The sequence below is a fragment of the Musa acuminata genome, chromosome BXJ3-8 (assembly GCF_036884655.1).
Source record: "Musa acuminata AAA Group cultivar baxijiao chromosome BXJ3-8, Cavendish_Baxijiao_AAA, whole genome shotgun sequence".
NCBI lineage: Eukaryota > Viridiplantae > Streptophyta > Magnoliopsida > Zingiberales > Musaceae > Musa > Musa acuminata.
Genome location: NC_088356.1, coordinates 32,276,272 through 32,289,200, shown reverse-complemented (window position 1 = coordinate 32,289,200; position 12,929 = coordinate 32,276,272). Strand labels below are relative to the sequence as shown.

Sequence of the window (12,929 nt, the reverse complement as noted above, 5' to 3'; positions counted from 1 at the left end):
ATCCCATAATCTGTACCCAAACTCTTCATGACCATATCCCAAGAAGATACATGCTTTTGCCTTATTATCAAGCTTGGACCTCTCATCTTTGGGAATATGCACAAATGCTTTACACCCAAAGACTCTCAAATGATTATAAGATATATCTTTTCCTCTCCATACTCTCTCTGGAACATCACCTTGCAGAGGAACTGATGGAGAAAGATTTATCAGGTCAACTGTAGTTCTCATAGCCTCCCCCCAAAATGACTTTGGTAACTTGGCGTGGGAAAGCATACACCTAATCCTTTCTTCAATGGTTCTGTTCATCCTTTCTGCCACACCGTTCTGCTGAGGAGTTTTAGGAACTGTTTTCTCAAGCCTGATACCATGGAACCTGCAATAATTCTCAAAAGGACCCCTGTACTCGCCACCATTATCTGATCGAATACACTTTAGTTTTCTGCTAGTTTCTCTTTCAACACTAACATGAAACTCCTTGAAAGCATCGAGTACCTGGTCTTTAGATTTCAAAGCAAAAGCCCACACTTTTCTAGAATGGTCATCAATAAAAGTAACAAAATAAAGAGCACCTCCAAGAGTTCTAGTTTGCATAGTACAAACATCAGTATGAACTAAATCAATAACATCAGATCTTCTAGATGATGGATATGTCTGAAATGCAACTCTATGTGTTTTTCCAGCTAAGCAATGATCACAAGATTTAAGAGATGTACCTTGCAACTCTGGTAAGAACTGCTTTCTAGCAAGAGTTTGAAGTCCCTTCTTGCTGATATGTCCAAGCCTCTTATGCCAAAGATCTATACTTTCACCTTTTCGAATTACATTAATCTCTCCTTTGTGTAGCTTAGCTTCCATGACATAAAAAGAGTTAATCTTCTTTCCTTTTGCCACAATTAGAGAACCTTTAGTGAGTTTCCATTTACTCTCACCAAAATAAAGTGCAAAGCCCTCATCATCAAGTCTACCTGTAGATATCAAGTTAAGACGAATATCTGGAACATGCCTTACATCTTTGAGTATCAATTTGCTCCCAATACTGGTCTCCAAGCAAATATCTCCAATACCCACAATCTTAGATGTACCGTTGTTTCCCATTCTGACATTACCAAAATCATCAGCAGTATAAGATCTAAAGAAATCTCCATGAGAAGTAACATGAAATGAAGCACCAGAGTCAATTACCCAATTACTGTCCTGAGCTACAAGGCTAACACAACCTTCATCACAAACAATAGTGATATTACCTTCAGCAGCAACTGTATTGGTCTCTTTCTCATTTTTCTTCATTTCATTCTGTTCTCGCTTCCAAAACCTACACTCTTTCTTCATGTGACCTGGCCTATTACAGTGAAAACATTTGATATCTCTTCTAGACTTGGATCTTCCTCTATAACTATATGGATTTCTGCTATGACTTCTTCCACGTCTTTCTTGTTTTTCAGTAACAAATGCACCAGAAGAAGATTCACCCTGTTCTTTCCTTCTTGCATCTTCATTTAGCAAACTATCTTTAACCATATCTATGGTTAGAGTCCCCTCTGGCGTGGAGTTACAAATAGTCACCACATATGTTTCCCAACTTTCTGGTAAAGAGCTGAGAAGTAATAATCCCTGCATCTCATCATCTATATTCATTTTCATAGCAATCAACTTGTTTGCAAGACTCTGAAATAGGCTTATGTGCTCAACAATGTTACCACCATCTTTATACTTCAAATTTACAAGCTTTCTGAGGAGAAAAATTCTATTTCCCACTGTCTTTTTCGCAAAGAGATTTTCTAACCTTTGCCAAACAACATCAGCTCTGGTTTCATCTGAAATATGCTCATTCAAGTTTATATCCATCTATCTTCTAATATAGGCAATAGCTTTCCTATGTTGAACTTCCCATTCTTCATCGTCCATAATAGAAGGTTTATCTTTAACCTTGATAGGCTTATATAAATCTTTGCAATAGAGCAAATCTTCCATTAGACGCCTCCAAGTGGAATAATTTGATGAGTTCAATTTAATCATACCATCTGACTCCATTTCAATCACACAAGAAAACTAGCACCAAACAACCTGATGCTCTGATACCACTTGTTGGGAAGAAACCTGTTAATGCGGAATAATTATTTTCCCTCTTTGTGTATCAAAATAGGTTCCTCATCAAAATACCAACTTGATATCAAAATGCTAAATCAATCAGCACAGCATAAACAATAGAGCAATAAATCAATCATACAGTGAGACCAAATCTTTTTAACGTGGAAAACCCAATGTGGGAAAAACCACGGGACCGCAGTCCACCTCAAACTTCCACTATCAATAATAATGATAACAGGTTTACAGTAGGTCTTCTCTAGAATAACTAGAGGATCAGAATAACATCAAGATCATAGATCTTGGCTCAAGAATAGTATATCTTCATCACATAGGATGGATCTCCTCAAAAGAGAATTCTAGGTCTCACGGAGTGGATATCATAGGAAAGTACCTTAGAGAGGGTAAACTGCAGATCAACACCATTAGGATTGTAGAGTTTGCTGCAAGGATTCTCCACATAAAATTTGGGCCGAAACCGATAACGTTTGGCCACCGATCGTCAAGCAGAAAACTCAGAAACCTTACTTTCTCTCTCTATTTCTCTCTCCTCTTTTCTCGCCGCTGCACGCTGCAATCTCACTGTGCTTACACACACCCTACACACTGCCCAATTTTGCCCTTTGTCTCTTAATTACTGATTTGGGCTCAGTAAGCCCATATGTGGATAAGCACATATGGGCTGGACCCAACACCGTCTACCTCGTGACCACGGTTGGCTGCTATAGGGCCGGAGGTAGTGGCGAGCGAAGAATAGATCCCGCTGAAGTAGGAGTCCTCTTCCTGCTTCTCCAGGATCTAGAGTGGGAAACTCGACCGTCAAACTACGAGCTACATGTTTAGGGTACACTTTTGCTGTACCCTAAAAACCGAAGCAGATGAAAGAGGAATCCAAGGGGACAGAAAAAAGAGAGAGAAGAAGAAGAAGGAAGAGAGGATGTTGTTCCCTTCTCTACTTGCATAGAGAAAAGAAAGCAAGAGAAGACGACGATAAAAAGGAGAGGTTAAGTTTGATATTTTAAACTTGATATGAGTTTAGATGAAATTATATATTTTAGTTGAAGCAAAATAATAGTTATTTGATGGAAAAAAAAGGAAAAGTGTGACATACGAGGATATCAGATGTTATATATAGGAATCCTAGAATGTTATTACTCATTATATTGACTTATATTATCTGAATGATCTAGGAAAAATTATAAGAATTATATGTTTCTATTTAGAATATATAATCAAAGTATCCGATGACTTCCTTTAACCTGTTTCCTAAAGCAATAGTGTATATAATTTGTATGATTTATGAGACATTTTATATATAACAAGTGTTGCAAAAAAGTTTTATGTTTGTAATTTGAAAAAGCATATGATTTGCACAACAATTTATTAGTTTATTAGGATCTCATTATTCAAAAGTATTGCAACATTATATATATGATTAAAAAATATATTATTTGTATTTATTAAATAAAAATGTTTACTGGTCTTTGAAAATATTTATTTCAATATTGTATTTGAAAAGGATGAAAAAAATAAATGTATGATTAATGTTAGTTTCAGATGATATATAATGTCATTAGATTTGAGATGACATGTAAATAATTTATTTAATTTTTTAGTTTTCTAAAAGTATTTAATATATTATTTTGCATGACATTTCGATTGTTTAACTATACTATGATCTGTGAACTACTAATGTGTATTATACATTAGTTATATGTTAAGAAAATAAAATCTTATGAGCCATAACATAGTGATAAGTATGTACTTGTATTATAAGAATTAAATATGGTTCCGAAATTTATCGCAAGATAAAATGTGATTGTAACAATTAGTACTATTAAGAATTTTTTTATACATATTGAGTCTATAAATCTTCAATAAATTTTTTATTTATAATAAGTACTATTATGATTGGAGGAGTAATTCATGGATATGATTGGAAAAGTAATTTAAGAATCTTTAACATTTTTCTAATATATGCTATCCGAATATAGATATTGTGAAATATTGAAAATATTTCTGAATCTAATTAAACAATATGATTTATGAATTGTTTGACTATGAATTCATTTCATGGCCTTCCATTCAAATTCGTACGACTTTGGTGCCTTAAAAATGTTTGCGGTGACAAATGAATCATCAATTCAAACAATGACAAGCCTTTGTGTGAATTGGGCATCGAGAGATGGATAGTGAGATATTGGTTTTTGGTGATCTTATTTTATTGAGTTGGGTGAAACAAACAACTTTTTATATGCTTATTTTTCCTAAGTTCAAGGAAGTATTTTTATTGAATTTAAAGGAAACTGTACTTCCACACAATAGAGCACATAGCTTTTCTTCCTTTTAAAAATGGAGTACATAGATGTACATCTCTCCAAATATCACCAAGAAAAAGAAAATCCAGATTAATCACTTCTGGCTATATATTAGCTGAATTTAGTTTAAAAAAAGCATATAGATTAAGGTACTAAAGTAGCCCTAACATTTTTAAATTATCTTAATGCTTATTATAATTTCATAGAATATATATAATAGTAAAATTTTAGAATCTGAAGTATATATGTGCTAAAATGAAATTTAGAGGATTAATTAAAGACAAAAAATAAAAAAAATTTAGAGCATTTTTTGCAATTTTGCCAGTAAATAAGGCCGCCTATATATGTAACTTCCGCCCATATCTCTCTCCTTCCCTCGTCCCCCCCCCCTTCTCTCTCTTCCGGTTCCTTCTAACCCCTCCCAATCTTTACGGTTGAAGCCCTAACTCGCGATCGGGGCGGTGCCTTTTCGGTTTCCACTTGGTTTCTACGCCGGTGACCGATCGATTCGTCTGCCGATTCCGTCGCTGGATTTGGGGAAAAGGGTCGGTGCTTCCGGCCGGCTGCGGCGGCGAGGATGAGCGCCCAGAAGAAGCGCAACTTCAAGATCGAGGCGTTCAAGCACCGGGTCGAGCTCGACCCCAACTACGCCGAGAGGACATGGAGGGTGTTGGAGCATGCGATCCACGAGATTTACAACCACAACGCCAGCGGCCTCTCCTTCGAGGAGCTCTATAGGTGCAACCCATCGCCTCGCTCCCTGATTCATCTCCGTTTTATTTTCAACTTTTTTGTTTTAATGCCTTTTTTTTTTGTGTAAATTGAATCTTTGATTGTAGTTGGATTTTGATTTTGTTCTTCCCAAGACTTTACATTCTGTTATTGTAGTCTCTCTCTCTCTCTCTCTCTCTTCTCGTCAATGAGATTGTTGTGAGATATTGAAACTGGATGTTCCTCAGATATATGAGTTAAAAGGAATTGTAGGTATTTCTATCTCATTTTTAATTTATTATCTTTTTGTATACCTTACCCATGAATATACAAGATGAATAATTCACTTAACGTAATAGAGATGAACAAAAAATTTCTGTTCTCAAATTCATCCCTCTTAGGTCAATGGCTTGTAGACCAATCCCGAGACTGGCAGGGGTGTCGATTAATTTATTACTTGGACATGTTAGTCCATGTTAGATGATTGAATTTGTCAAAGGTTTTTTTAGTAAGGCAACAAATATATGGTGACTGCACAATCTATAATTTCTTACACTTCATGTAGTATGATTTTACATCCTAGCTCTGACCACAGTTAGCTCTTGATTCTGATTCACCGATGTAGCAAAGTATTTACTAAATTTAGATAAGGATTAGGTTTATTCAAGTTGAGTCGAGCTAGTTTTGGTCTAGTATTAAACACATATTAGGTGCAGGTCTAGTTTAGGTGTCGGTTTGAGCCGTATTAGGTTCTGGTGAAGCTTTTTGTAATCCATGTAGACTTTTCAAGTTATTGTTGCTTCTCGTTAGTATCACTGAAGTTGGATCTTATTTTATACTATAGTAAGAGTCTTCCTGTTGACTGGTTTCTTTGAGTCAATTAAGCAGGCCAAGCCTTTTATTGCTTTGCATCTTGAATAACAGAACGAAGTTTTATTGAAGCTGTCAAGTTCTGTGTTCATATCTTGGATCATTTGAAAATTGGCTAATCTTAATCCCTGATGCTCGACCTGCTTCCAAAATCCTTTAGAACCTATGATATTTTATTCTTGTCATTTGGGGTCCATTGGATGGCTGATCCTAGCATGGATGCAGATTGGTAAGTGCTAGGTGATTGCAGAACTAAAAATGATTCTGATGGATTTGGATTTTGTCAGCCAGAGGAAGATACAACAATAGCACTATAGCACAGTTATTGGGATAGTTATACCCCTTTGCAACACTACTCTCTGGATTTCATGAACCAACTGTCTATATAATTGTGTCTTAGGTCAAAATGGGAGATTTAATGTTATTAATGTTGTTCATTTTCATGGATATATATATAAAGAATCAAATGGACATACAAGAGGTGCTGTGGAGCCTTATCCGAGGCATGTTCACCATGCCTCATGCAGTCAATAGGCTACGTGAGGAAGCCCTTCTCAAGAACTGACTGTGTGAGAAGAAGCCCCATCAGTCGGTCTTGAGCTTTGCATCAATCAACTGCATGACAAAAAAGTGGAATTTTCCTGGCACAAGCCTTCCTAGCCTTTGGTCAACAAAGTTCACATCAAACATCTGTATTCTATAATTCATTCATGAAAAGCTCAAATCAACAATGTTGACAACCAAAACCATATCAGCAATTGTAGAACTTTCATGTCTTTGAACATGAAACTTTTTATCTCGGTAAATAAATAGCTAATAATTTAGCAAGCAAAGATTCCTTACCTATTTTAGTTTCTAACTAGTGACTTTAGTGTTTCAATGCTTATAATGAATCTATGATCTAACATGACAAACAACTAGCCCTACCTTCCCCACTCTATTTCTATTTCAATCTTCTGACCAAAACCAAACTAATTGGTGTACCTTACCCAGTGATTTCAATAGGCGCTTGGGCGCTCGCCTAGGCGCTCGAGCGAGGCCTGAGCACCTCGCTTCATTTTCAGACGGCACGCTTCAAAGAGGCGCTGCTTGGGCGCTCGCCCGAGCCCGGGCATCGGGCGCTTCGGCGCTTGGGTTAACCTAGGTGCTTTAGTTAGTTTAATCGAACCATCTAAAGCATCGATATTAGCCTTCCTCTCGCGACTTCCCAACTCTAACCCTGCTCGCCGCTCCCGCTGTCGCTGCCGCTGCCGCTGCTTGCTGCTACCACTGCTGTTGCCACTGTCGTCGCTCATCGCTCCCGTTGCTCGCTGCTACCGTTGCCACTGGCGCTGCTTGCTGCTCCCACTGCCACTGCCGCTGCTTGCTTCTACCGCTGTTGCTACCACTGTTGTCGCTCGCCACTCTCGCTACTACTATCGTTGCCACTGTCGTCGCTCGCTGCTCCTACTCTCGCTGTCACTATCGTCGCTCGCCGCTCGCGCTGCCACTGTCGTTGCTCGCCGCTCCCGCTCTCGCTGTCGTCGTCGCTGCTCGCTACTATCGTTGTTGCTGCCGCTGCCGCTGCTCTCAGTTAGCAGCCTCGATCTTTCTTTTACTCACACTCTTCTCATTTTGATAGTATACTGTTAACAGTATATTAACAGTATACTGCTAACTGTATACTAGTAACAATATTTTTATTTATTAGATTAATAATATATTATTTTGATTTTAATATTGTTAATTTTTATTTATTTAAAATTATTGTTATTGTTTTGAATTTTGAGACTTTTTGTTAATGTGATATTGTGATTTTACAATATTTTCTTAATTTAATATTATATTTTTATTTAAATAATTATATTATATATTTTTATAATTTAGAATCTCACTTCGCTCAGGTGAGCACCTAGGACCCCAGTCGTTTTTGGACCTTGACGCCTTTTGGTGCATAGCACTTTTTAAATCACTGACCTTACCATATCTTGACCAAGAACAGTATGCTTTTTAGGTTAATTTAAGTTATATAATGAAAATCAGGGATCATATTGTATCTGTTAAATTTCAATTGTCTGGACCTCAAGCTTGAGAATCTCTTCCTTGAATTGTTTTTGGTAATAAAATACTTTTAAATATATGCTATAGATCTTGAATCCTTCATTTAGATTTGTAATATTATGGAATTGCCATTTATTGATAACATGTGCTTGCTGTTAGTACTTATGATAATCTATTGGACAAAATCATACATTGGACATGTTTTATGGACAATGTGTTTTCTATTTTTGTTTTTATCTACAATCATCTAGTAGACAAGATGTTATATTGTTTACTTTTGATGTTATAACAGTCTTTAACTTGCTTTATTTCATGGTTCTCTTAAATTTCATAAAGTTTTAAGTTCTGTTCTCGTTTGTGTGTGTTTATAAATATGGTTCTTAGATTGTTGCAAATAGTAAGGTAGTCAGATCTTACTTTTCTTTTCCTTTTTTGTTCTTGAGATCAGTAATAGACTTTTTTCTGTCAAGTTATATCTTAGCATGTTATTTTTTCTGATTCCAGAACTGATCTTGGTCCTTCAAACTTTGAGATATAAAAAATGATGTGGAAATAAGTTACAAGATGTTATATGTGATAATTTTGACATGTTGTGGTGTTGGTGACTGAAGTGGGCTGTGAATTTTGTTTTAATTTGTTTTCCCCCTTATACATGTCAATATGACTGGTAAAGCTCCTCTGTTAGAGGATTGTCACCCTCAAGCTGCTGAGCCAACTGAAGATCATAACTCTGCTTTGAATATTTGGATTTTTCTATGAGGGTCTGAATCTCTAGTCAACGATGAGGCTCTTTTCTAATTTATTTTAAAGTGATTGAGGGTCTGAGAGTTTGATAATATCTTTGCTTTTCTAGTCACTTTTGACCTAAGATGCTGTTTATCTAATATTAAAGTTCCATGCACCATTATCTTTCGGTGGCAATAAATCTTGATAATTCTGTTTCTTACATTGATTTATCTACTGCTGCTGGTGAAGCTTTTTTTTTTTTCTGGGGTGAACCATATTTAGTGAAAAGATCGTGTTTTGCCTCTGACATCAGTCTTATTTCATTTCTTGGCTATTGTCTTATGTATATATTTGTAAGTATATGAAGTTGTCATTTGTTTTTCTTATTCCATTTTTTAACTGTTTTTCTAACTATAGTGTTAAAACACAAATAATTAATATTTTATTTTCTCCTATGTTTAGAAATGCTTACAATATGGTGCTGCACAAATATGGGGAAAAGCTCTACTCTGGACTTGTGAATACTATGACAGGACATCTAAAAGAAATTGCAAGATCAATAGAAGCTGCTCAAGGAGGTTTCTTTTTAGAGGAGCTTAATGTAAAATGGGGAGACCACAACAAGGCATTGCAGATGATCCGAGACATACTGATGTACATGGATAGGACATTTGTTCCCAGTAATCACAAGACACCTGTTCATGAGCTTGGACTTAATCTCTGGAGGGATAATATCATCCATTCCAGCAAAATCCAGACCAGGCTACTGGATATGCTTCTTGACCTCATACATAGGGAGAGAACAGGCGAGGTAATAAATAGAGGGTTGATGAGGAATATAACAAAAATGTTAATGGATCTTGGATCTTCTGTGTATCAAGAAGATTTTGAGAAACCATTTCTAGGGGTCTCAGCTAGTTTTTACAGTGTAGAATCTCAACAACTCATCGAGTGCTGTGATTGTGGTGAGTACCTCAGGAAAGCTGAGAGACGTCTTAATGAAGAGATCGAGAGGGTCTCACACTACTTAGATGTCAAAAGTGAAGTGAAAATAACTAGTGTAGTGGAGGGAGAGATGATTGCCAACCACATGCAGAGGCTGGTCCACATGGAGAATTCTGGTCTTGTGAGTATGCTTGTAGATGACAAGTACGAAGACTTAAGCAGAATGTACAACTTATTCCGCCGAGTTCCCGATGGGCTTTCAACTATTAAAGATGTGATGACTTCTCACCTTCGAGAAACTGGAAAGCAGTTAGTTAGCGACCCTGAGAAATTAAAGGACCCAGTGGACTTTGTACAACATCTTTTGGATGAGAAGGATAAGTATGATAAGATAATACGCAAAGCATTCAACAATGATAAGACATTCCAGAATGCTTTGAACTCTTCATTTGAATACTTTATTAACCTAAACAATAGGTCTCCTGAGTTCATATCACTTTATGTTGATGATAAGCTTCGCAAAGGGCTCAAAGGGGTAAGTGAAGAGGATGTGGAGGTAGTTCTGGACAAAGTGATGATGTTGTTTCGGTACTTGCAAGAGAAGGATGTATTTGAGAAATATTACAAACAACACTTGGCAAAGCGGCTTCTTTCAGGAAAATCTGTTTCCGATGATACAGAGAGAAGTATGATTGTTAAGCTCAAGACAGAATGTGGGTATCAGTTCACTTCTAAATTGGAAGGCATGTTTACAGACATGAAGACTTCCATAGATACTATGCAAGGATTCTATTCTAGTCAGTATTCTGAGATTGGAGATGGCCCCACCCTTGCTGTGCAAGTTCTTACAACTGGTTCATGGCCAACACAGCCTAGTGCACCTTGCAACCTTCCAGCTGAAATTCTTGTCATATGTGAGAAGTTCCGGACATTTTATCTTGGGACGCATACTGGGCGTAGATTGACATGGCAAACAAATATGGGTACAGCTGATATTAAGGCAACCTTTGGCAAGGGTCAGAAGCATGAGCTGAATGTTTCGACATATCAAATGTGTATTCTTATGCTATATAACTCCACAGATCAGTTGACGTACAGAGAAATAGAACAGGCTACAGAAATCCCACCTTCTGATCTGAAGCGTTGTCTTCAGTCTCTTGCTTGTGTCAAAGGTAAGAATGTCCTGCGCAAGGAGCCAATGAGCAAGGATATAGCTGAGGATGATGCTTTCTACTTCAATGACAAATTTATGAGTAAGTTTTTCAAGGTGAAGATAGGGACTGTGGCAGCACAAAAGGAGTCAGAGCCAGAGAAGCAGGAGACTCGCCAAAGAGTGGAAGAAGATAGAAAACCACAGATTGAAGCTGCAATTGTGAGGATTATGAAATCCCGAAGGGTATTAGATCATAACACCATTGTCACTGAGGTCACGTCACAATTGCAATCTCGCTTCCTGCCAAACCCGGTTATTATAAAAAAGCGAATTGAGTCTCTCATTGAACGGGAGTTTTTAGAAAGGGATAAAGCAGACAGGAAATTATATCGATATCTTGCTTGAATGTCACATGAAGTTTCCTGTGGATGGAGGTCTTACTCTCTGATTTCCATATAACTGGTATGCAAGTTCCTGCTCATGTATCCCCATGAATTCTCTTCTATTTCTGCCTTCTGTTATAGCTCCCTTATATTTCAGTTTCACAAAATCTTCTGAATTCTAGTTTATCCTAGATTAATTCTTCCCTTAAATAAGTCATGTTTTTGCATGTTGGTTCCTTCTATTGCTTCTCCATTATATTTGCACAGGTATATTTGTATGATACAGTTAGGGCACGATGCTTGTCTTAATGGGGATCATCTGTGAAAAAAACCTGCTGGCAATTTCAAGAGGGAAAGATGTTCAGATTGAAGTTGTACCTGGAAATATTGAGTCTTGATTATGCTGGTGTATCCAAAAATGTCCTTTGATAGCTGGAAGGCCATTCTACAGGTTGAAGTCTTGTACTGGAAAGACTCAGATGCCCATGAAGTAATAAGTTAGGGAGAAAAAGAAACCCAGAATTATGGGGTTCACTGTTCAATCCACAAATCTGGCAATGGAGCAATTCGTAGCAGTTAATTCAAGCTCGTTCAATATGCTTGGCAAAGCCTTTAGTCGAACCTGCCCCTTTTGATGCCATTCTACATGGAAGGCCATTCTACAGGTTTGATCCTAAAATTGCTGAAACCTCCTCTGATCAAGCTTAGTCCATCCAAAGTGAGTACCCTTGTTTAGTTATTTTAAATGCATGATTGAGCTGGAAAATCCCTTTGATTCTTGATCGGATTTTCCATCTAAAATTTTTGTTTTGCTAATTCTCCAATGTGATTGCAAACTTGAAATGTTAAAAGAATTTTTTTGCATCTCTCTCCTTTGAAACCGATGAAGTCTCTGTTATCACAACTCAACAATGTTTCCAGCTGCAGTGCAGATGCACTACTTTTTTCTCACAGTACAGTGAACATAATGAGAAATTTCTCATTTTGTTGAACACTTCGCTTAACGATAACCGTCTGTCTTTATGTTTGTGGCTTGTCCATCTCCCTTCTGCCGCCCATAAGACAAGTAGGTGAGGGTGGTCGACAGACAGGTAAAGTACGTAGGTGAAACCAGTCTTTAATCTCAGTTCTGTGTTTGTTTTATATGCAAAATTTAAGACGACAGGCAGTTGATTCTTGGTATGAAGCCCCCTAATCTCATAATAGAAGGCCAATGGTGCTCAAAACTTGATTTACCACGAGACTATACTAGTTTGATGAGCAATTTGGCGTATTTTGAGAAATAATGAATAGTTTGTATATTAAATTTGAAGGGGGGTCGCCCCTAAATGCAACTTAAGAATAAGAAGGGTTTTTTAAATAAATTCAACAATGTAACTATCCCTCTCAACCGTACTTGTATAGTTCTTTGATCCATAAAAACCCTAAAAAAATATCCTAAAGAGAGGCTTTTGAGACAAATTGTTACGAATATGATGTTAAAAAAGGATAAACACATCAAAACTTTCCTTCCATGTGAGAGAAGGGCACAACTCGTCAGGCACATGGATCGGGGCAGTTTCCATCACAGTAGAAGCCTCCGGTTGGAGAAGAGACTCTCCATCCCACCGGCGAAAAGAACCCACTCGTCCACCACACGAACCCACCCACATTCTTCCTAGTTTCGCATTAGGCAACGTGGAGGCAGACGCAGCC

General features: G+C 37.3%; 1 protein-coding gene across 3 annotated transcripts; it reads left to right on the top strand.

Annotated features, from left to right (window-relative positions):
- The first annotated feature begins 4,789 nt into the window (after positions 1-4,789).
- LOC103994810 (cullin-3A) lies at positions 4,790-12,098 on the top strand. 3 transcript variants are annotated; one of them, XR_672483.3, is made up of 3 exons: positions 4,790-5,144; positions 9,216-11,313; positions 11,521-12,098. XR_672483.3 is itself a non-coding variant. In XM_009415246.3 (2 exons), the coding sequence occupies exons 1-2, from the start codon at positions 4,984-4,986 to the stop codon at positions 11,254-11,256; spliced, it is 2,202 nt and encodes a 733-aa protein (XP_009413521.1). In that variant the 5' UTR covers positions 4,790-4,983; the 3' UTR covers positions 11,257-11,461. The 3 variants fall into 3 exon arrangements, 1 of the variants encoding a protein (XP_009413521.1); XR_672482.3 differs by having other exon boundaries at positions 11,502-12,098; XM_009415246.3 differs by lacking the exon at positions 11,521-12,098 and having other exon boundaries at positions 9,216-11,461.
- Positions 12,099-12,929: the final 831 nt, after the last annotated feature.

Excerpts from the sequence above, each read along its gene's own strand:
- LOC103994810 (XM_009415246.3), top strand. The coding sequence starts at position 4,984 with ATGAGCGCCCAGAAGAAGCGCAACTTCAAGATCGAGGCGTTCAAGCAC. Across the intron at positions 5,145-9,215 it reads TCCTTCGAGGAGCTCTATAG|AAATGCTTACAATATGGTGC; the intron begins GTGCAACCCATC and ends TCCTATGTTTAG.